We start from the raw sequence: 25,283 nt of genomic DNA on the forward strand, positions 1-25,283 counted from the left end.
GAACAGCAGAATTTTTTGCTTAGTAATTGATATTCTGTTTACCATCTTCCACTTCTTGCTCCTCTGTCCTCACCCCCATCCCAGTGCTGTTTCAAAGATTCAAAGTATGGACATCAGCGTATTTTATAGAAAATGAGTTATTTGACAAGTTTTGATTATCTGCTGTGTGTTGTGCACTGGTTTATTGTAATGAATCAAAAAATAGATAAGCTCACTCATGAAATTTACAGTCTAGTGAAAAAGATGGACTTTAAGCAAATAGTCGCATCCATATGTGTCGTTTTTTAAAAATTTTAAAAGACTCTATGAACAGTAGTACATGGTATACCTAATGGGAGGATAGACCTAGAAAGTTGGAAGAAGACTGAAGCCAGTGTGAGGGGTCAGGGAGGCATGAGTTCTATTTGAGACAAGTGAAAGATTGAGTAGAGTTGAATGTATGCTTCTAGACTTTAGAGAAGTCTGGGCAGGATATACAAATTGGTGAATTCTGTGTGCCAACAGGTAATTAATTGAAAATTAATTAAATGACTGAGGTGAGGTCAGTGTTAGATATTTCAAGGAGTAGTAAATAAAATCCAGACTCTCCTTACAGTGGCTTACAAGGACCACCCTCTGTGTTCTGATCCCTTCCTACCTCTTTGACCTCATCTCTTACCATTCGTCTTGCTGCTGGCCTACTTCTGCCTTTAAAGATGTCAGGCTCTCTCCTACCTCAGGACCTGTGTGATTTGTCTTCCCTTTGCTGAGTGTCCCTCCCCCAGTTCACATGCTCATCAGAGGAGGCAATTCTCCACTCCCTTTAGCAAGACTGTTGTCAGGCTCTATCAAACTTTGACTCTCATCATACAGTTAAGATTAAATTTGCTTGGATTTCAAATTCAGTTCTAAATCAGATACTTAAGACATATTAGTAGCTCAGTGGTAGAGAACCTGCCTACCAATACAGGAGATATGGGTTTGATCCTTGGGTTGGAAAAATCCCCTAGAGAAGGAAGTAGCAACCCACTCCAGTATTCTTGCTTAGTAAATCCCATGGACAGAGGAGCCTGGTGGGCTACAGTCCATGGGGTCACAAGAGTCAGACACAGCTTAGCGACTAAACAATCACAACAGGACATAATAAGGAAAATTAATTTTGCAGAAATGTTTAGCAATAGTGATAAGACATTTTTAGATTTTAGAGTGCCTCCTCTTTAAGATGTCTTGATAAGAATTAATGAAGTGGTGAGAGCTCCATCTCTTTATAAACCGTTCCACCAAGTGTATTATTGCAAGATAGAGGAAAGGGGAAAGCTGAAAAGGAGGTGACCGGTGTCCACTCTGTTAGGCATGTAGAAGCAGTGAATGACAAGTATGTCACAGTATTGCTAACCCAATGGGTACAAAGCAGTAGTAAAATAGGTGATTGTTTTCTGGATGATGGGAATACCACTTAACAAATATTGTTTTAAAAGCCTGTTTAAAGCTGTCTTTGAGTTCACTTGAGTTCAATGAACATTTCCTGAATGAAGTAGAACAGTGATAGAAGGTTTGAAGTGGGTGGCCTTAGGGAAAGTTGCTGATCCCTTTTATGCTAAATGATGAGTTCTTCCTCAGCTAAAAACAACAGTAATTCCTCATTTCTTTCAAAATATAAAGACTAGCTCTTAAATTTTAGGGCCAGAAGGAATAAATGGCCAGGCAATCAGTGACTATTTTATAATAATCCACTTGCCAATTTACAGCTTCATAAAACTCCATGCAAGGAAGAAAATGACCTTTGTAGAACTTATTTTTGGTAACTTTACTTTTTATTTTTAAAAAGCCATCTTTGTAGCTATCTTAATTGATGTGTATTGAATGTACTTTTGTTATCTTAAATATCAACTCCAAGCTCATAGACTTTCCTTATATAGCTTTCCTCTCTCCATAATTTGGCACAAGAATGATTCTTAGTGCTGAGTGTTTTTTCTGCTAGTTTCTTCTCACAGCAGTACTGGCCTTTCACCTGGTTTTGTATCTTATTTTAGAAATGGTCTTGTTCTCAGATATTATTTTAACTATTGCTTGGACCAAGCCTTGCTGCAAACCACTTTCATGTGTGTGGAAGATAGAGAAAGAAAAGGAAATCAGGATAAATTTAAAACATAGCAATTTCACAGGGACCTAGAAACAAAATTATTGTAAAAGATACTAGAGAATAATGCCAAACTGCCCCTATCTCCCACTCATGTAAGAATTTGAAGACCAGAAAGACTGAATGACCTGCTGAAAGTTGCAAAATATTGATTAAAATTTATCTTCTCATTATTTGCATGACAGCAACCTATCTTAGAGAGCTATGATTTTAACACATAAATAAGCTATTCACAATAAACCAAACCACTTACCCTAGCTATCTTTGAGAAAGGGGATCAGGGGCAGGCACGTATTACAAACTTTTATCTCCTGTTTCCTGGGTTCGTCCATGTTTAGTTATGAGCATCATTAATTTAATATCACAGTTAAGGCTATGATCATTAAGAGTCAGATCTAGATTTGAATCTGGCCTCCACCACTTATTAGGCTATGACTCAATGACTTTTGGGGAAGTTTCCTAACCTCTCTGAACTTCTGTTTCTTTGCCTGGAAAATAGAAGTAACAATATATATTTAGTTAATGATAAAGGAGTTAACTATACGGTTCTCACAACTAATGGTTGGTCCAAGAGGAGCGCTTGCTAATGGTGGCCACTGTCACTCCTCCTCCTGCTGCTACAGCTACTTTATTATAAAATACTGGATGCGTTTGACAGAAAACAACAAAAATCTGTAAAACAATTATCCTTCAGTTAAAAAATAAATAAATAAATAAAACACTGGATGCTTACATAGGGTGATCTTTACTGAATTATTTAAACATTTATCTGCTTAAAGACTAGATGCAAAATTAGGGAATTTTTCAACATGCATTCCAGCTCTTTTTATCTTTCTGGTAATTCAGAGGAAGCACCATGACCATTGATTTTTACTTACTGTATTAGAGAAATACTTAATTTTTGAGCACCACAATTAGAATCTGATCCTTACCAAAATAAAAATCCCTCATCTTCTTCCATATTTTATGTTGTTTAGTTGCTAAGCTGTGTCTGACTCTTTTGCAAGAATCATGTAGCACATGAGTCTCTTCTGTCCATGGGATTCTTCAGGCAAGAATACTAGAGTGGTTTGCCATTTCCTTCTCCAGGGGATCTTCCCGACCCAGGGATGGAACCCACGTCTCCTGCATTGGCGGGTGGATTCTCTACCACTGAGCCACCTCGGAAGCACCTCTATATTTATTGCAAGAGAAAATCATTAACCATTTTAAAAAAATCACTGACGCTGCTCATCTTAAGAGTTCCCTGTCCATGTGAGAAGCAGATGCCCTTGTGACTTGAATCTGTAGTAGTTTTAGATCACTGTTTTCTCTGTATCTGGTACCTTGATACATATAATACATCACTTTTGAACAGCAATCCCATTGGCCTTCCTTGTATTTCAGGATGATAGCTGTCCATTTCTTAGAAGTCTTTCTTAGAGCCTTCAAAGTAAATTTCTCCTGTACCATGGAGTTTCTGTTTACACCCTGGAGAATCTCAGTAGAATATCCTTTGTCATTAGTGCATATCTGTATATGCAATTTCTTGTGATACAGTGCAGAAAAAAATGTCACTTTATTTATTTAGATATACTGTTGCCAGCCTTCCCAGAGATTGCATAGTCATATATTGGAAACTCATGGCCCTGTAATTTTTTAATTTATTGTTGGGACAGACCTAAATTTTCTGATCCATTTTAGTTATTGTGTGACAACCACAGTAAAATACATCTGAGTATTTTTCTGTGCATTATTTGTAATGTTACTATTTGTGAGGATGTTGTGCTTTTCCAGTTCACAGCTGAGGAAGCCTGTCATCATCATCATTGCTCATTCATTCAACTAGAGCACCTGTTTTATCATAGGCACTGGAGATGCAAAAATGAATAAAACATTATTCCTACTCTAGAAAATTTCACAGTTTCTTGAGGGGAAAGGATACAAAATGCATAATTATATTTCTAAGTGATACGTTTTATATAATAAATACATAAACAATGTTAGTCATATAAAGGAGGAAACAATAAACTTGGGGACATACGGTAAGAAAAAGTGACATTTAAGTCTTGAAGGATGGATGGAGATTTGCCATTGGAGAGGGAGGAACGGGATGGGCACTACAGACAAGACAGCCAGTGGAAAGGCCTTAAGGCGCGCAGGGCGTATAAGGAGAGTGTCCTCAGCGTGCTGGAGGAAAGGCTTTGGGAAGGAAGGTCTGGTCCAAGTTAGGAGTTTGAATTTTATCCGTTGAGCAGGGGGCAGCCATTGAAGATTTTTAAATTAGGGCTGATATATAGTCAGATTTGAATTTGAAAACTTACCACAGTTTGGGACAGGTAGAAGAAAGGCAGGAGCCAGACACAAGAGATGACACTAAGATGGTATCTGTGGAAATAAAGAAGAGTCTCTAGGGACTACCCTGGTGGTCTAGTGGCTAGGACTCCATGCTCCCAATGCTGGGTAGGCCCAGGTTCGATCCCTTGTCAGGGAACTAGATCCCACATGCTGCAACTAAAAGCTCCTGCATGCCACAACAAAGATCAGATTGAAGATCCCGTGTGCTGCAGCTGAGACCTGGCACAGCCAAATAAATAAACAAGTATTTGGGAGGGGGAAGGAATAGTCTCTAGATTTGCAAGAGTTTTCCTAGGTGTGAACAGTTGGAATTATGTGATAGGAAACGTGTGGGCAGTGAGGGAGGGATGGGGATCTGGTTTGGGTGATGAGGTGGGTTAACTGAGATTAACAGAACTGGGGAAAATGTAAAAGGAAAAGCAGGATTGTTCACTATTTTATTTTTCATTTGTTTTGGGGAACAGGAGTTTTCATTTTGGACAAGGTAGGGTCAGTGTTTTCAGGAACATTCTAGTAGACAAGTCTGGATCTGAATCTTGGGAGAGGTTACCGTAGGAATTTTGAGTTTTTACTGTTTGTTTTTCCGTGAAAAACTAGGATTCTCAGAGGTTAACTGAGCGTGGTCTCAGGAAGGTAGCTGTAGAACCAAAACAAATTCCTAAGCTTCTTACCAATTAGGCCTTAGCTGAAATGGCCTTTGAAAGAAAAAATAAATCTCATAATTTCCGGTATTATTGTTTTACTGTTTAATCTCCTGGAGTATCTTTACTTAAAGAACAAAACAAAACAAAAACCCTGATATATACATATCTACAGCCTGTCTGTTTTCTGTACTATTTTCTGATTTTAATGTTATCTGACTGATGACAGACAAATGTAGAGTGTTCAGGGTAACAGCTAAGGAGCCCCAGATCTCTTGTTTTGCTCTAACGAAACCTTACAATCCAAAGAGTACATGGCCTCTTGAAATACTCATTTGTTCATACATACTTGGTCTAGTCCCAGTTGTCACCTTATATGAAGGACACTATAAATATTAAAGAATGAAGGTATCATGCCCACTTCTCTGCAGGACATGAAAAAAATAATTTTTTTTCCCATTTATGTTGTAGAGCTATAGTCCTTCTTGAAAACCACAGTTAAAATAGACAGTTCTTGAAAATCCACCCCACCCCTCAAATGTCAGGCAGGGGTCATTCAACACTGAATGAAACTCTTGAGTGGGCATAAAGGACTTGAGTAAGCCTGACAAGGCAAGTTGCCATGCGTATCTGATACTCCTTTTTCACATATTGAGAAAATGCTTGACTCGCCTCATCCACATGAAATTCTGATTTTAACTGTTGCTATCTAGATTCTCTGTGTGGCTTCTTGGGCTGTGGGGTTTGTCTTTGACTTTGTTCTCCATTGCTGTGAAATGTACTTGTCTGCTGTTTAAGGCAGCTGCAGTGGAGTGTGCCCAGAAGTGGTTATATGTCTATATTTAGTAAGCTGTAGGGTTTGTAAAACATTTGCAAGTTCTTTTGGGATAAAATGGTTTCTATAAATGTAACATTTTTAAGGAAACTATTATTATCACCCATTAAAGAAATACAGCAAGCAGCTAATATGGATTTGTGGGCAAGGCAGAGGCAGAAAACTTTTTTTCCTTAAGTGTTCACTGAATATTTTTAAAACTTAGAATTAATCATGTAAATCCTCTTTTTATACTGTTAATCTTGAATTGCAGAGCTTTTACTCAAGTGTTTACCTTTGGTCCAACATTCCGAGCAGAGAATTCTCAGAGCCGGAGGCACCTGGCAGAGTTCTATATGGTAGAAGCAGAGATTTCTTTTCTGGAGAGCCTTCAAGATCTCATGCAGGTAGGTACTCAAGTTTTAAAATAGTTTCTAAATATAAGACATCCGTGACATTAAAATGCTTCTGTATACATTTTTACCTCAGACATTTGTGCCTTACAGGTGTTCAAAGAATGAAGAAGATAGAGAACTACTTGATTTAATAAACATCTACCAAATGCTGTTAGTGTAATAGTTTAAAGTATAGGAGTCACACCGATTTCAGTTCATGTCCAAACTCTGCCATTAACTTTGCTATGTTACCTAACCATAGTGATCTTTAGCATTCGCTCTGTAAAATGAGAAAAATAGTAGCTATTTTATTAGGTTATTGTGAGAAGTAAATGAAAGAGTGGGCTTCAGTGGTGGCTCAGTAGTAAAGAATCTGCCTGCCAATGAAGGAGATGTGGGTTCCATCCCTGGGTCGGGAAGATCTCCTAGAGAAGGAAATGGCAACCCACTCCATTATTGTTGCCTGGGAAATCCAGGAAGAGAAGTCTGGCGGGCTATAGTCCATGGGGTTGCAGAGACACACAACTTAGTAGTCACCACGTAGAGCAGCAGCAACAGATGAAAGACTGTATATAGTGTAAAGCACTAGGTATGGGGTCTGGCATAAAGCAGGCTTAGTAAGTAGTAGCTTTTGGTATTTGCTAAGCAAATAAACAAAGCATCTTTATAGTTAGAGAAACATGTCTATAGCTATAATATGAGAACACATCCACAGGAGCTGCCAGAACTCTGGAACAGGAATGAAGCTGGAGAGATAGTCAAGAGTCAGAACATGATAGGAAGAGTTTGTATTTAAATGCCATGCTGAGGGATTTGAACTTAATACAAAAGATAAAGGAGAGACAGTTCCCAGCAAGGAAAGGCCATGGTCAGAGTTACAGTTTAGAAATACCTGTCTAGCAGCATGATGAAGAATGATGAATGATGAAGAATGATTTAGAAGGAGACAAAGACAAGGATGGGAGACTTTTCGGGAGGCTGTGGCCATAATCCATAGAGAGAACATAGCTCTGGCATTGGATGGACCAGGATTTGATTCTTAGCTCTGTCACTTACTGAGTGTGTGACCTTAGACATGGGACTTAATTTCTCTGAGCCTCAATTTCTTCATCTAAAAAATGGGAATTATAATACATACTTCATGGGGTAGTTCATAGGATTAGGCCGATAATATTGTAAGGCACTTAGGATAGTTCCTGATAGTAAGTATCCAGAATTTGTTAACTGTTACTATGAATTCTCTCTCTATTACCATTTTGTTAATATCTTAGTTTGATTTTCTAATTACAATATGTTTATTTTAGAAATTTGTATCAATTCTTCTGTTCATCTCTACTCTTACTTACCCAGTAAATGACCCAGTTCCACTTAAAACAGAAATACTACCTTTTACTCTTAACAGAATGGAGTCACAATTTTATTATCCTATCTTAAGTTGGATTTCCTAGTAAATAAACCCTAAAGCAGAGATTTGTGTGCAGATAGTACTGGGGAATGCTCTCTAGAGAAATATCTGGAAAGGAAAGGAAGACAGCACCACTGAACAGAAGGAAAAGTTGAACTGTAATGTGTTTACAGAGGCCATTGCCAATTCTGTGAGGACCTTGGAAGCTAGAATTGCCCTTCATGGTTGTCCCATGGGAAAGCAAGTGCTTCCCCTTGTTAGCCAGTCATTGGACACGAGGTAGCCTGGGACGAGTTGTAACTTTGTGTGGGTAAGACAACACTCTTGGTCTGGACAGTTGCTGAAGAAGGACCCAACTATGAACCATCAGCAGTTAATATTCCCAGCAGATAAAGATCTTGGTCCTGAGGGGGTATGCTGACCACACCCCACAGTCTCATTACATACACTCCTTTACTGTCTCTCCTTGGTTTCTCTAGATCAGTGTTCCCCAGGGACATTTTTGTTTGTCCCTAACCGGGAGTGGGGGAGGAGCAGGGAAGACTGGTTGCTGCTGGGCATCTCGGGGGTAAAGGCTAAGGATGCTGTTCAACATCGACAGTACACAGCCTCCCCCCCCCCCCCAACAAACAATTATCTAGCCAAAAGTGTTAATAGTAACACTGTTGAGTAACACCTTTCCAGATTTGGGGATTCAGAATATGAGCCTCATGGAGTCAGTAAAATTCCTTAATCACCTTTTAGTTTTAGCTTACCACCCAATTCTTTATTATTCTTTGGCTCAGGTGATGAGAGTATTGTAGAGAATGGAACCACACCTTTTACCTCCTATTTCTCCACTGCCCCAACATAAAACCAGAGGGAAAGTTCATAAAGACAATAGACATGGTTATGTTAGAATTAATTAAACATTATCATCTTTGCTCTATAATTATGTATTCTGTAACTGATTCCTAATTATTTGCTACTCCACTGAGTGATACTCTGGGCATATACACTGTTGAATAGTTTGATTAATTGAAATATAAACCTTTTCTTAATGATAAAAGAAAAAAATATGTTCCTCCCAAAATAATCTTCTGCTTGTTTTAATTTTCTCCCTTTGATAAATTGAATTCTGTGGAAATTATTACCTTGATGAAGAGCAGTCTCTTAAATATTAAATCAGTATTGTAACAAGGGATATTTTCCTCTTATGAAGTATAAACACTTAAACAGTACTGTTGATATTTCAGTGCTATTGAATAATATATTTTTTAAAACCTCTGAGGATTATGTTAACTCTTCAGTTAAGTTTCTGTTTTCTTTAATATATTCATAAAACATAGTCTGAAAGTCAAGGTTAGAAGAGCCAATGGTTTTCTTCTTCAAATGGAAATATACTGCTCATCAAAGATACTGTTTTACCAGCCTAGTGGCAAAGTCTTTATCTTGCAAATAGGTGTATTATGTCTCTCAATAGTGTAAGCATACTCTCCAGTTTACGTGGTTTTTTCCTGCCAAAATGCATTGGCTTTTTTCAGTGATTGAGAGATATAACCCTTCATAAATCGTTTAGTTACTTAGTGATTTCTTTATCTCACTGCTGGATTGAAGGTGATATAGCCTCAAAGTAAAACCTCTTTAGCCTCGTTTTGCTCTTCTTTCATCAAGTTATTCCTTACTTTTCTATAAAGTACATGTGTAATATAAAATAATATGAAGAGAAGTATAAAATATTTTATGTGTATGTTTAGTTGCTCATCCGTTTCCAACTGTTTGCAACCCCATGGACTGTAGCCAGCCAGACTCCTCTGTTCATGGGGGTTCTCCAGGCAAGATTACTGGAATAGGTTGCCATGCCCTCCTCCAGGGAATCTTCCCAACCCAGGGATCAAACCCAGGTCTCCCACACTGCAGGTGAATTATTTACCAACTGAGCCACCAGGGAAGCCCAAAATATTTTCTGTATGTACATAAATCTAACTAGTTGTTACTTGATAATGAAGTTCTTTGCTATAGCTGATCAGTTAAATTACTCAGACACTTATATAGCCCCACTGTATTTGCAGCATTGATAGGGTGTCTGGTGATTGAGAGAGGAAAGGGAAACAACTGTCTGGTGGGGCAGCCTGGACTTAGCATGTATTTCTTTATGAGGACACATTTGGAAATCACAGTATGATCTCATTGACTTCAAAACAAGAATTTTAGTTTGGATTAAAAATATTTTAGAAATATTTTCCATTCCAGTCACTTTTTTCTTCTAAGAACAAATTTTTCCCCTGAGAGACTTACAGACATCCCTGGTAGAATGAAATCTTATATACTGATTTGTGTCATATTTGATGTATATTATTTTTACTTTATGCTTTAGCACAGCAAAAATGTATGTATTTGGATGAAGCTAGATCTCATTGCTTCTATAATCTTAAAGTTTACTTTCATTTGTCAATGACTAAACAAAGCACTTTTCAGAATGTTCCACTCTTCACGACAACTGATGTTGGTTGTGTGCTCCTCTGGACTGGGCACTGAGCTAAGTCTTCTGCATGTATTATCTCATTTAATTCTCACAGCAGTCCTGTAAAATAGGTACCATTACTGCTCTGGTTCTACAAGCGAGTAGACTGAAATTGAGGCATCAATTTGTTTTAGTTGTTCATTTGACAGCTCACTTCATTACTTCTATTGAAACTGTTAACAAAAACTTCAGACATTTTTCTTTCTGTCTTTTTTTCCCTCCTACTCTTGAGAAGAAGTTGTGATGTTTCTTTTAATCAGTCTGAAAACCGAATTAACTTGCTGCAGTATATTCAGGAAGTAAGAGGCCTAATGGCTTTAGAGTTGCTAAAACCTGGAGGGTAGTCAGTCCCTGCAGAGCCCTAAGCTGGTTTTTTCATGAAACTTACATGTCAGGCAATTCTGTATCATTTCTCTTAGGTTATGGAGAGCCTCTTCAAGACTACAGCAATGACAGTTCTCTCAAACTGTCCTAAAGATGTTGAACTCTGTCACAAATTCATAGCTCCTGGACAAAAGGTAATTAGTTTTGTGGATAAAGCCCTCACTATGTTAATTACCTGTAATGACTCTAATTGCATTTAGTAAATTCCTTTTTTTTTCTTTTTTTACGAAGGACAGATTAGAACATATGCTAAAAAACAACTTTCTAATGTAAGTAGATATTATACTTTCTCTGAACTTTATTCATAATTTATCATTGTATTTATCATAATTTATTATGTATTAAATTCTTTTTGTTTGTTTATCTGCTTATCATACTCCCTAGACTCAAGGAACACTTGTATTTTAATGATAGTTATAGCTGTTGTGTCTGGTTCATATTTGATGATCAGTGTTGCATGAATAAATAAATGAATAAATCTTAGCAAGATAAATGAGCATAATTATTAGCTGTATTACTGCAATTCAGACTAATTCTTTAGTAATCAAAATCTAGCTTGATTAAAAAATATGCTTTTAAGATACATGTAATGTTTGCCTCTCCGTTTTTCTCTTTTTCAATCTTCTTTCTTTTTCTTTCCCTTTGCTTGCTAAAATCTGAAAATATATTCTGAACTGTTTTTTAAGCCAGTTTCTTAAAACCTAAAAATCCATATTATAAATACTGCACATACATTATTGCTTCATTTTCACTGTAATCCTGTTATATAGCATTTGATATTGGACTGGTTGTTTAGTCAACCAGTCATATTAATCAGATAGGCTATTCTTTTCACAGTTTATTATGAAACACATACTTGATATGGCAAAAACAGCAAATAACTTCTTATATCTAATACAAACAATTTACATAAAACTTAGTATTCAGCATTACCATATGTAAAATAGATGACCAGTGTGAGTTCAACGCATGAAGCCTGGCACCCAAAGCCTGGTGCTCTGGGCAACCTAGAGGGATAGGATGGGGAGAGGGATTCAGGATGGTGGGGGACACATGTATACCTATGGCCTATTCATGTTGATGTTTGGCAAAAAACATCACAATCTTATAAAGTAATTATCCTCCAATTAAAGCAAAATTTAAAAAACTTAGTATTCAAGGTATTTACAGTCTATCAAGGAAGCAAGGTTGATGCTCTAAGGAGTAAAAGATTGTCTCTCAAAGTAGTTAGTATCATTTTTCCCTTGCCATCTTAAGTTTAGCAAGTTTCTGTTCTAAGAGAATAAAGAATCCAACCTATCCTTGAGGAGGGAAATAAGAAAAACTTGGCACACTGGACTGAGCTGAGAATCAGGTAGCAACCTAGACCTGCAGACTACAAGTTAAAAATGATGAATTGTTGACCCTGAACCAAGAACAAGGCAGCAAATGTGGGAATAGCAAAGAAGGGAAGAGTCAGGAGCCCTGTGGTAGAGATGCGAAGGGCAGTGAAGTACAAGTGAAGGCTTTGGAGACTTTTTCTTTACTTAAATGTGTATTGAATATTTACTTTATGCCAGGCATTGTTCTAGCATCTAAAAACTGTTTTTAAAGCAATGAACAAAGCAGATAAAACTTCATGCCTTCATTGAGCTTACATTCCTGGTGGAGATAATAATAGCCAAGAAACAAGATAAAAATGTGAAACATATAATCTGTGAAAATGAGTAATACTTAGGGGGGAGAACCGAAAAAGAGATAGAAGGTACGACAAAGGAAGAATGAGGAGATAGAAATGGTAGATAGCATGGTGGGGAGGATCCCACTGAGATGATTTTTGAGTAAAGATCTTGAGAAAGTAAAGTAAGAGAACTAGCTATGTGGATAAGTGGGGAAAGAACTTTTTAAGGAATTAGTTCACGTGTGTGTAGAGACTAGGCAAATTCAAAATCTGCTGGAGTGGTCCAGAAGGCTGGAGACTCAGGGAAGAGCAAGTCAAAGGCAGTCTGCTGGCAGATTGCTTCTTTCTTGGAAGAGGCCATTCTTTGCTCTAGTAAGGCCTTCAAACTAGATGTTATTAGGGAGGGAATCTTCTTTAGTCAGTATCCACTGATTTAAATGTTAACTCCATCCCAAAAAACACCTACTCAGAAATATCCTGAATATTTTGACCAAATATCTGGTTACTGCATCCCAGCCAACTTGACACATGAAGTTAACCATCACAGACCAGGATGGTGACAGTGGAGGGAGAGAGAAATGGTCCTATTCAGGATAGGTTTTAAAGATAGAGCAAACAGGCTTTGCTGAGAGTGAGAAAGAGAGTGACTTGAAGGCCTTTGACTTGCACAGCTGTGGAAATGGAGACAGAAGAAGGAGTAGCAGGGGTGTTGCGGAGGGAGGGGAGAAAACAGGCTCATTCCCATGAGGTTTCACGTTGTGATTGAGATCCATTCAGATGTCTGTTTGTAGATGTCAGGTAGGCAGTTTGAGTGTCCAGATCTGGAGTGTACAGGAGAGTTCTGGACACAAGCATAGTGATAAAAGTTTTAATTAAGTAGATAAGGAAAGAAGTAAATTGGGCATTTCGAGGAACCTGTAATGGTAACAGAGAATCAGGCAGATCTTGAGAGAAGTTATCCAGCTCCTATCTAATGAATAAGATCTTAGATGGAGGGAAAATATCCACCATTTATTGAATATTTACTGTGTACCAGACAGTGATAAACTTTACATATACTGAAGTTCATTTTATCTTCACAACAACTCTGAGTGGTTAAGCTTCAGTTTTCTCATCTCAAAAGTGATAACTTGAGTAATTTTGTTGAAATGACCAAATGCTGCTTAAGCAATATGTCAAAAACTCAATAACATGAAAACCCTCCTACAAAGACGTTAGTTAAAATATTATGAAATCCTCTTAAATGCATTGTTGACTTCATTAGCATATAAGAGAGGTCCCAGCAGCAAGAAACAAAGAGGGGACAGAACAGCCAGAGGGAATATGTAAATTACATGATTCTCAGAGTTCAAAGCACTTTGGAAATAGTTTCCGGGAAGAAGAAATATTATTCCCTATACATACCAAGGAGCCTGGCAGGCTACAGTCCATGGGGTCACAGAGAGTCAGACAAAACTAAGCACGCACGCATGCATAACCAAGAAAAAGTAGAGAGAATTGCTGAAGGCCATTAAGGATTAACAGTGTCAGAACTGTAATTTGAATTTGAAAGTTCTGCCTCAATTTAAGGTATAGGCAGAGTATTGCAGAACATTTAGAATAAGGAGAGCTAGTTAGACACAAAGAGACTTTTTTTTTTTTATATTGTACCTGTAATTTATCAATGGTACAAGATTCTAGTGCTTCCCTTTTTGACTGCCCTTATATTTCTCAATATAATGAATAGATCATATGAAGTAATTGATGGAACAGAACAGTAGAATATCTAAGCAGAAGAAAATTTAAGACAATATAGCCCTGTGTCCTTATTTTATAAGTGTAAATACTTAATTTTTTAATGTTTGTATTTTTATATTTTTTTAAATAAAGATGACAGTTTATAAAATACCTTCATTGAGATGAAGTGATTTACATAGCTAGTAAGTGGTAGTGTCAGAGGGAGAGCCCAGGGCCCATTATGTTTTGTTTTGATAGAACATTTGAAACTGCAAGTGGTTTAGGCGTCATCTCAGGAGTTAAAAGCTTAGACTCTGGAGTCACACATCAAGCTTTACTTCTTACTTACGTGAGTGATTTTTGGCAAATTACTGAACCTCTCTAAGCTTCGATTTCCCTCCTATAAAATGCTCATTTAAAAAGCATTACTACTATCAACACCAACACCATTCTAACTTAGAAATTATCTGTTATTTAATACTCAATTTTCATTTGAGTAGAATTTCCATCTTAAAAAACCTATCACTCAAATCATAGCTTTGGGAGGTCTATTTGTACTTTATGACACAGCTCTTTCCAGTTGATAGTTATAAATTTGAACTTTGTTTTTGCTTCAGAGAATAAGTTTGGGTTGGGTAAGTTATTTTTTTAGTTCAAAGGTCTTCAGAAAGCTTGTAGATTTTTGTTTTTAATCATGCAAAATACTGTTGCAGAGAAGAGAGAGAAACACCTTCATGTACTGCTTGTGGGCATGAATCGGTGTAATCCTGTAAAAGGAATGGATGGTATCTTTGGCAGTGTCTTTCAAAGTTATGAAAACTCCAAGATCCAAGTACTCTTGAACTCAACAATTCTGTTTTTCCCATGTTCAAAATTTGTGTGAGCATGTGAAGTAAAGTGAAAGTTGCTCAGTCGTGTCCAACTCTTTTGTGACCCCATGGACTATACAGTCCATGAAATTCTCCAGGCCAGAATACTGGAGTGGGTAGCCTTTCCCTTCTCCAGGGGATCTTCGCAACCCAGGGATTGAACCCAGGTCTCCCACATTGCAGGCGGAGTCTTTACCAGCTGAGCCACAAGGGAAGCCCAAGAATACTGGAGTGGGTAGCCTATCCCTTCTCCAGGGGATTTTTCCAACCCAGGAATCAAACCAGGGTCTCCTGCACTGCAGACAGATTCTTTACCAGCTGAGCTGTCTGGGAAGCATATATTGGATATATGCGGTCATGATTTGCCATAACAAAAGATTGGAACCAGCTGAAATACCCATTGGTAGATGACTGGTTTGACTAAATAGGATATATCCACATAGTAAAATGTTATGTAATAGTTCAAAAGGTAAAATTCTTCATATACTGATGTGTAAATATCTGCAAGATATATTAAGCAAGAAACGATCTAAAAGAGTGTGTATGATGTGTATGCTGTAGCATTATGCTACAGCTGCCATCTATAAAAAGGGGAGATTGAGTATTAGTATTTGCTTAGAGATGCATGAGGCCCTCTGGAAGAGTACACAGGAAACCAGTTACAATGATTGTGTATGAGGAGAGGAACTAAGTAGCTATTTGAAAGGGGTGGAATGAAGATGTATACTGTTTTATTCATCTAGATTTTTTTAACCATATGCATATATCACCTATTCAAACTGTTGAATTTTTAGTTTGGCTTGCTTTAGGCATGGTGATTTCTTACTGAGGTAACCAGTGGTACTTTTCCTGAACAATCTTCCAATACTCGAATATATTATTAATCCCTTACCATGGTCTGAAAGAGTTCATAGGATCTGACCTCTCATTACCTTTCCCATCTAATTTCCTGGCATTCTTCCCCTTATTCAATATGCTGTAGTCACATTGGCTTTTTTGTTGTTGTTGTTCCTTGAATAAGCCAAACAGTTCCTCACTGCAGGTTTTTGTACTCACTGTTCCCTTTGCCTGGAATACTCTCCCTTAGATATTTATATGGCTCATTTCCTTATTTCATTCAGGATTCTGTTCAAATGTCACCAATTCAGCAAGGCCTTTCTTGACCATCTTATCTAAAATAGTACACCAAATACCCCCTTTCTACCTTGTTTATCTTCATCGCACCAGTAGCTCCCTGGCATTATATTATTTTTGTTTATTATCTTTCTATACACACATACACACCCTCTTTTTGTCTTGCTTTGTTTATTTCATAGCACCAGTAGCTCCCTGGCATTTTGCTATTTTGGTTTATTTATCTTTCTACATACAGAAACACACACACTGCATAAAGGCAGGGTCTTTGTTTTTATTTACTGGATCTCCAGTGCCTGGAATGATGCCTAGAACATGGAAAGTGCTCAGTATATGTTGGGTGAATGAATGATAGCTTTCAGGAGAGCTTTCCTCTTTCAGTCTCAGTATTTCACACCTTTTCATGTATTAGCATAACATGAATTCAGAGAAAATCTTTACTTTCTTGAGTGACTAGCTTCTTTGTGTACACTACAAGTGGATCGGGGTGTGATTATTGAATGGCCATGTCTCTTCACACTGCTCACACTCTCATAAGATTAAACCAGCCATAATTCCTGATTATCAATAATCATTTTTTCTAATCATTCCTGATAACCCAGCAATCATTTGATACTCATGTGTGATCTGAAAGACAGTATGAAAATAAGCCTTTTACAGTTTTCAGGTGCACTAATTAACAATAGCCCATTGTATAGACCTTTTTCTGATTTTACCCCTTTTCTCTCCAGCATTTCTTATACTGAGGCAGTGGAGATCTTAAAGCAGGCATCCCAGAACTTCACCTTCACTCCAGAGGTAGGATATATATATGAAAATTTCTTTCTCATATTTATCTGATTTCATTAAGAATCCTTTAAAATAACCTTATTTCTCTTATTAGCAATATGCAGTATTTCATATATGTACATTGGGTTTTTTTGATGTTTGCCCAACCTTGTCGACATATATAGACTGAAAAATCGTTTTGAAGTAGAATCATACCATTTGGACTGGCAGTGACAAAAGCAGTTATAGAGAAGTTTCCCAAGTTTAAAGATGAAATTCCTTAGAAATATCATAGTATATAGAATAGAATATCAGTGTAGCAATCAACTAGTTCAGTGTTTCTCAAAGTATTTTCTGAATGATGTTATCAGTTGACAAAAGAGGTTATGTGATCAAATAAGTTTAGGCAACACATTAAACAGATTTCTTTTTCTTTTGAACTTTACAGAGGCTTCTTATTTGTGATCCTCTTTAAAGAACACTGAGTTTTGTGTTTTTACTTTTTCCCGGAACTCCCTTCTTTTATTGGCAAGGATATCGGTCTAGAAAGACAGCATGATCTAGTGACCATGCACATAATGTTAGAGGCAAGTCTCCTCATTTCTCTGCCACTGCTTCTTTCCTATAATTAAGATACTGCCAGACAAGTGGGACTAATAAGATAATGTTAAGAATATAATACCTTTGTCTTTAAACTACTACTTATACCAGTTCTATTCCCAGTTAGATGTTCTCTTAAGTTAGGTTAGATGTTAGATGTTAGGTTAGATTTTCTCTTAAGTTATGAGTGTCCTGTGCTTATTATATTTGTAATCAATTGATTTCTTTGTATAATTTTTTTATTTGTCTTCTACCCTAGAAGCTTCATGAAGTTAGGGGTTTTGTTTTCCTTACCACTGTTTCTAGTACCTAGATGGTACTTGGGGTTTAATAGGCACATTAGTGTTTGGTGAATAAATAGATGAACAGTGTTATTAAATATTCATCAAAGAGCACCTGATATATTAGTTGACTCTTTTATCAAAAAAAAAAAAAAATTCACTGGGAGAAGCCAGCTAGCCAAAGATAGACTGAGTATTAGAAATATTATCTCTTATCATTTAATTTCCTGAAACTTAGAAACAGTAACTGTAGAAGAAGCTCTGGCCAATATTAATAAAAATTACGATTCTGAATCAGCTTTTATGCACCGTGGAAAGCATACTGTGTCTTCCTATTTGTCTGCTAAATGCTGCTCCCTCAGATGGGGCACAGAAAGCACAGTGTTTATCTACTAGTTCCAGCTTTCATCTTTCCAGGCTTTTGAATGTTCTGTTCACACATCTCTCTCTAGTTTCTCTATCTGTGTAACCTCAGCACACAGTTCCACACGTCCCTGATCCTCAGGGAAAAGAAGCCCTTGGCACTGATACAGGTTATTTTTAGGTCCTGCATTGTATATTTCAGCTCTAACTTTCCTTTGGTAATTTCTTTTTTCTCATTACAGTGGGGTGCTGATCTACACACTGAGCATGAAAAATACCTGGTGAAGCACTGTGGCGACATACCAGTCTTTGTCATTAATTATCCACGAGCACTCAAGCCATTCTACATGAGGGATAATGAAGATGGCCCTCAGCATACAGTAAGTAGAGACACTAAATAAATCGGGGTTAGTCATCTCAGAGTCTGAGGTTTTCCCCTTGATTTAATTTAATTTATCCTTTGACATATTTTCTTAAATTGTTCACTCTTTATATCTCTTAAAATGATAATGTTTCTCACAGGCACCTTTAAAAATGTGTTTCCAAAGAAGATCCCAGTGTTCTGTAAGCACACTCCCTCATTTCTGTCGTAGGGTATCCTCAGTTAAGCAGATGCAATGTAGTTGCGTTTTGGTTTGTATTTTTAAATTACTGAGAGCCCTAGAGCAGTGTATAGCAATATGCCCAGTCTCCTATCTAATTAAATACTGATTAGGAGACCACATGCGGTAGGGGGAGATGATGGGAGTGCCGTTATCAGACAAAGGAAGAGCTCGCTTCGTGTAGCAGGCAGCTTAGAGTACTTTGACTATCAACTAGAGGTAGTGAGGGGAGGGCTGTGGAGGGGCGAAGAGGTCTGGGCGCACTCTCCTCTTGGTTGGTCCTGAAGAGGGCTGGGCGCACTCTCCTCTTGGTTGGTCCTGAAGAGGTCTGGGCGCACTCTCCTCTTGGTTGGCCCTGAAGAGGTCTGGGCGCACTCTCCTCTTGGTTGGCCCTGAAGAGGTCTGGGCGCACTCTCCTCTTGGTTGGTCCTGAAGAGGTCTGGGCGCACTCTCCTCTTGGTTGGTCCTGAAGAGGGCTGGGCGCACTCTCCTCTTGGTTGGCCCTGAAGAGGTCTGGGCGCACTCTCCTCTTGGTTGGTCCTGAAGAGGGCTGGGCGCACTCTCCTCTTGGTTGGCCCTGAAGAGGGCTGGGCGCACTCTCCTCTTGGCTGGCCCTGAAGAGGTCTGGGCGCACTCTCCTCTTGGTTGGTCCTGAAGAGGGCTGGGCACACTCTCCTCTTGGTTGGTCCTGAAGAGGGCTGGGCGCAGTCTCCTCTTGGTTGGTCCTGAAGAGGGCTGGGCGCACTCTCCTCTTGGCTGGTCCTGAAGAGGGCTGGGCGCACTCTCCTCTTGGCTGGTCCTGAAGAGGTCTGGGCGCAGTCTCCTCTTGGCTGGTCCTGAAGAGGGCTGGGCGCAGTCTCCTCTTGGCTGGTCCTGAAGAGGTCTGGGCGCAGTCTCCTCTTGGCTGGTCCTGAAGAGGGCTGGGCGCACTCTCCTCTTGGTTGGCCCTGAAGAGGGCTGGGCGCACTCTCCTCTTGGTTGGCCCTCTCCTGACCGTCTCTCTTCCATCGTCTTGTCTCTGTCTGTCCTCTTTAGCTCTTCTTGTCCTCTGTTCTTTCTTTTCCCTCAACTGCAGTTGTCTTTTATACTTCTGGTATTTTCCTTTTTCTCTCTTTTTTTGGTCTCTTCTCTCCTTCACAAAATTGGCAGTAACATAAAATAAGAATATTTTTTACTCTTTAAATATGTATTGAATAGTTATTTAATATCATTAATTATAAAAATCTATGAGACAAATATGTTTATCCCAGAAAAGGTCCTAAATGCAAATTTTGCTGTCTTGTACTTTTCACTTGGTTTTAGATAAATACCAGTAGGAAAATGTAGATCAGGACCCCCTAATAAATAAAATTACCTCATCTTAGGTATACAAGGTTATCTGTTTGAATGTCTTTCCTGTCTTCACTCATATTACAGCATTCCTAAAACAGTATTAGCCACCAATTAGTATGAAGCAAATACTGTCATGTCATCTCTTAAGTCACAAATAACAAAACAACCTTGCCAAGAAACTCATTGTTTTTCCAGTTTTACATATAGAAAAGTGAGGTGCAAAAAGACCAATTGCATTTCTCAAGCCTCCATGGATAGTAAGTGGTAGAGTTCTTATTCAAACCTGATTCCCTCTGGCTCTGAAGTCTGTGTTCTTCTCCACTTTATTACATTACCTCAGAAGTCGCAAATATAAAAGTATACATTAGCCACTGATTTTACACATCCCTACATTTTGCCAGCATTATCCAAATGCAGTAAGCAACACAGTTGATTTTTGATTCTGATTTTCCCTTCTCCCTACCAAGCCTCTGGTATAATCAGTTATTAGAGATGAATAGGCCCACAGGTAGGCAGCAAAAAAAGTGAGAGTGGCTAGGGAGTGGATTATCCAATTGCAGGTTGTCTGTTCAGTGTTGAGCTTACATCACAAAACACAGAAATGTGTCTGTATCTCTTGGCTTTTTTTTTATCACTCCACCCTATCCCACCTCTCTCCTCCAGCACACACACACACACACTGTGTATTCCTCTCATAATTTCCCTCAGTAGAGCACTTTTCAGTCATTCAGTTTTGCACTCAAAAATACTCTGCATAAGATTTTCCTGCTCTGTGATGACTTCCCTAGCTTACCCAGTCACCCTGAGCCTGCCTTTCTGAATTTCTATGGCATTTAAAGGATCAGTAAAACTAATTAGTGGCATTGTGTCTATTTTTTGTAGTCTCTATATAAATTTTCCTTTCTCAAATGAAAATCTTCTTCAGGATGGTGAATGTTTCATAACCACCATAGTATATATTACCATTCATTCATCCGCCCTCTAATGTAATTTATATTCAGACCACTATCATTCCCTCTAATTGTGCCACTGAAGCTCTGGGACCAATAATAATTGTCATGTTATTAAGCCTAGCAGACTTTTTTAAAAAGTCTTTTACTTCACCTCTCAGCATTATTCAGCACTATTTAGGACTTTCTTCTACTTAAAACTTCTTCCCCCTTTGACTTTCGTGATAGCATTCTCCTAGTTTTCTCCCTTTCTTAGTGGATTATTCTTTCTCACTCTTCTTTTCAGGTTCATCCTCTTTCACTAGATGCTGGAATTCCTCATGCCTCCATCCTTTTCTCCCCAGGTCTTCTTTTCTCTCCCCAGATGATTTCATCTTTACCTACAACTCACTGTGTATTTTACACGACTCAGAAATTCACGTCTTGAATCCAGACTTCTCCTGTGAGCCCTGGACTTGTCTTACTACCATTTACACATCGAAAAACCATCTCAAACTTAACATACCCCAAACTGAACCTATGATTTCACTTCTTCTCCCTTTCTCCCACAAAATTTGATTTTTCTTGAAAATTCAGTGTTCATCTAATTGTGCAAGCCAGAGTCCTGAGTCATCTTTGAAATGTTCTCCTCTCTCACTTCACATATTGAAACTGTTACCAAGTTCTGCCATTTCTATACTCCTAAATAAATCTCTAATCCATCTATTTCTCTTTATTTCCACTTTTACATTTCTGGATTAACATACCATCATATCTTGCCAGGACTACTTCAGTAGCCTCCTAACCAGTCTTCTGCCTGCATCCATTCTTTCCTCCTCTGAGTTCATTCTCCCCATTTCAGCGTGAACTTTTGGAAAATGTAAATCTGGTCATGTTCTCTTACTTCTAAAAACCATTCGGTGGCCTCCCACTGCTCTTACAGCAAAAGTCAAGGTTCTTTATTTGGCCTACAGCCTCAGTATATCCTGGCTGCTTCTCTCTCATGTGTTCTGATAGGCAGGCAGGACTTTCCTTCATCACAGGGTCTTTGTGCATAGTGGTCCCTAAATTAAGAACAACCTTCTTCAGCTAAGTCATTTTACTTATTCTTAGATCTCTTCTCAGTAATCATTTCCACAGAGAAACCTTCCTTGATCCTCTCTTCTGAGTCAGGGATGCACTAAACTACAGTGTACCACTTTAAATTTCAAACCTGGAGTTACTAACCTAATCCATCTTATTTCTTAACATGGTTATATTTTTACATTTATTTGTATAACTATTTATTTAGTGACACTTTGCTCTATGCCAAAGGACTTGAGGACCTTGTTTTTTCACTTATGAGTGTATCCTGCTGCCTAGCATAATGCCTGGGACATAGCAGGCACCTAGTATCTATTTGGTGATGGACTTCCCAGGTGGCTCAGCGGTAAAGAATCCGCCTGCCAGTGCAGGAGACGCAAGAGACACTGGTTTGATCCCTGGTTTGGGAAGATCCCCTGGAGTAGGAAATGGCAACCTGCTCCAGTATTCTTGCCTGGAAAATCCATGGACAGAGGAGCCTGGCGGGCTACAGTCCTTGGGGTTGCAAGGAGTTGGACAGGACCCAGCATGCGCACATACAACACACAGACACACACAGAGACACAGACATACACACAGACACACATACACACACATATGGTTGGAAGATGGATGAATCAAGCCCAGCACAGTCTGGGACAAATAGTGAGTGAGTTGATTTGCTAAGGAAGTTCCCGGGAAGCTAAAGAGCAGCTTTTACTCTAAATTTTGTTTGAATGTTGGCTCCTTGGAATAAGAATGTCCCGAGGCTTTAGAATCAGGCACCCTTGGGTTCAGGTCTCAGGTCTTTGTGTTATAAACTATGTGATCTTAGATAAGCCATTTAATTTCTTTGAGTTTTATTTTTCCATCTGTAAAAATTAGATGGTAATATTTTCCAGAATTATGAGGATTGAATATATGAAAATGCATAGCACAGTGTTTGGGATGGTAGGTAGTCAATAAGTGTGAAGTCTTCTTTCTTTTTAAATTTTGATTAAGTCTTTACTGTGTTAAAGCACAGTATTGTTAAAATGTATGTATGTGGGGGTGGGAGCGGGGTGTTGCCTTATCATTAAATGCCATTACATAAGATTCTTTAAAATGCTGTTCTCTCATAGACTACAGTCACAGTTACTTTTAGAAGTACCAGGAGGCCTTCATTATGACAGGTCTCTCTATTAATGTGATCTCACAGCCTGAAGCCTGAAAGTATTATAATAAACTTTCATGTACTTTTGTAATTTATGCAGTGCTATAGCTTCTCAGAGCTAATTATTAAAATATAATTTAATTTGCTGATATATACAACATTGATTTATTAGCGACCTAGATTTCTTTTCAGCTCGCTTAAACAACGTGTCTGCTTCCATCCCTACTTTATTTTTTTCAATGGTGAGTGAACAGGCTTTGGGTCAGCTAACTGAATTCTGTGTTTCTTTTAGTAGGGATGCAGTAACAGATTATGAGCAGGGTTGCAAGAGCTTCTGCAAAGGGTGCAGTGCAATCTAAAAATATTGAAACAGGTGTGTCTCACAGTTGCCTTCTCTGGGAAGTCAAGAGAAAAGTGTAGGAGAATGTTTAACCTATGCTTATAACATTTGGCGAGAGGTAAGGAGTAATAATATGATATATTTTTACAGTTATAGTTTCATTTTCTTTCTTTCTTCCCCTCACCCTCTCCAAAAAATACTACTACTAATAGTGATATGCACAATTGTTATAGTGAAAAGTACACTGGACTAAGAAGTTACTAGTGCTTTCTTGAAAGCCAACTCTCTTACTAGTTGTTTGTATGGCCTAGTTATTTGTATGGCCTAGTTATTTGTATGGCCTTAGGCATGTCTTTCCATTCTCTGAGCCTCAGATGCTCCTGCCATAAAAATCAGAGAATTGTACTGGATGACCTACAGTGTACTAACCAGCTCTAAAATTTTCTGATTTCAGATAGCCTAAGTTTTTGCTCATTTGAATATATAAGAATAACTTATAAATGACCAAACATATTTGATCATTTGAAAGGGACAGATTGTGGGTCTAAATGAAGTGAATCTAAGCAAACATGCAAAATGTCCCATGCTGTGAATTTTAGTCCTAAGTAATTCCTCCAAAGGCTGGTGGCAAATACTCAGCTAGGGTATTGGTTTCACAAAGAATAATGTCCATTCATTCCATTCAGCCATGTGTGATTAGGACAGATGACTGCCCAGCAGTCCCTGATAAGATGCCAGATCGCTGAGTAGTCTTCTAATTTTAAAAGTTGTATCAGTGTTGTTTAGTAAATCATAAAATTTTAAACATTGGCTATGTATACTCAATAGAGTACATATTGTGAGGTCATCTTGGAAGGAAGAATACTCAACCAAGGGGTGGTGGTGGTGGTTCCGTCGCTAAGTGGTTTGCGATTCTTTGCAACTCCATAGACTGCATCACACCAGGCTTCCCTGTCCTTCACTATCTCCTTGAGTTTGCTCAAATTCATGTCCATTGAGTCAGTGATGCCATCCAACCATCTCATCTTCTGTCATCCCCTTCTCCTCCTGCCCCCAATCTTTCCCAGCATCAGGGTCTTTTCCAATGAGTCAGCTCTTCACATCAGGTAGCCAAAGTATTGCAGCTTCATCATCAGTCCTTCTAGTGAATATCCAGGATTGATTTTCTTTAGGATTGACTGGTTTGATCTCCTTGGCTGTCCAAGGGACTCTCAAGAGTCTTCTCCAGTACCACAGTTTGAAAGCATCAGTTCTTTGGCGCTGAACCTTCTTTATGATCCAACTCTCACATTCGACATGACTACTAGAAGAATCATAACTTTGACTATACAGACGTTTGTCGGCAAAGTGATGTCTCTGCTTTGTAATACGGTGTCTAGATTTGTGATAGCTTTCCTTCCAAGGAGGGCTTCCCTGGTAGCTCAGGTGGTAAAGAGTCCGCCTGCAGTGCAGGAGACCCTGGTTGATTCCTGGGTCAGGATGGTCCCCTGGAGAAGGGAATGGCTACCCACTCCAGTATTCTGGCCTGGAGAATTCCATGGACTGTATAGTCCATGGGGTCTCAAAGAATCCCGAACACAACTGAGAGACTTTCACTTTCACCTTTCCTTCCAAGGAGCAAGCATCTTTTAATTTCATGGCTGCAGTCACCATCTGCAGTGATTTTTGGAGCCCAAGAAAATAAAGTCTGTCACTGTTTCCTTTTTTTCCCCATCTGTTTGCCATGAAGTGATGGGACTGGATGCTATGATCTTAGTTTTTTGAAGGTTGAGTTTTAAGCCAGCTTTTTCATTCTCTTCTTTTGCCTTCATCAAGAGGTGCTTTAATTCCTCTTCACTTTCTGCCATTAGAGTGGTATCATCTGCATATCTGAGTT

At 38.5% G+C, this 25,283-nt stretch overlaps 1 protein-coding gene across 10 annotated transcripts in view; it reads left to right on the top strand.

The window, feature by feature from the left end:
* Positions 1–25,283, top strand: part of NARS2 (asparaginyl-tRNA synthetase 2, mitochondrial) — a 130,257-nt gene that overhangs the window by 96,276 nt on the left and 8,698 nt on the right. For 8 of the 10 annotated variants that reach the window (XM_070457235.1, XM_020915163.2, XM_070457236.1 and 5 more), the window contains 5 exons: positions 6,186–6,318; positions 10,634–10,732; positions 10,830–10,867; positions 16,709–16,775; positions 18,232–18,369. In XM_070457235.1, the coding sequence (XP_070313336.1) occupies positions 6,186–6,318; positions 10,634–10,732; positions 10,830–10,867; positions 16,709–16,775; positions 18,232–18,369 (475 nt within the window). Of the gene's footprint in view, positions 1–6,185; positions 6,319–10,633; positions 10,733–10,829; positions 10,868–16,708; positions 16,776–18,231; positions 18,370–25,283 lie in introns of those variants that run through there. The other 2 variants (XR_011484308.1, XM_070457237.1) reach the window with 2 other exon arrangements.

This window comes from Odocoileus virginianus, chromosome 28 (assembly GCF_023699985.2).
Source record: "Odocoileus virginianus isolate 20LAN1187 ecotype Illinois chromosome 28, Ovbor_1.2, whole genome shotgun sequence".
Lineage (NCBI taxonomy): Eukaryota > Metazoa > Chordata > Mammalia > Artiodactyla > Cervidae > Odocoileus > Odocoileus virginianus.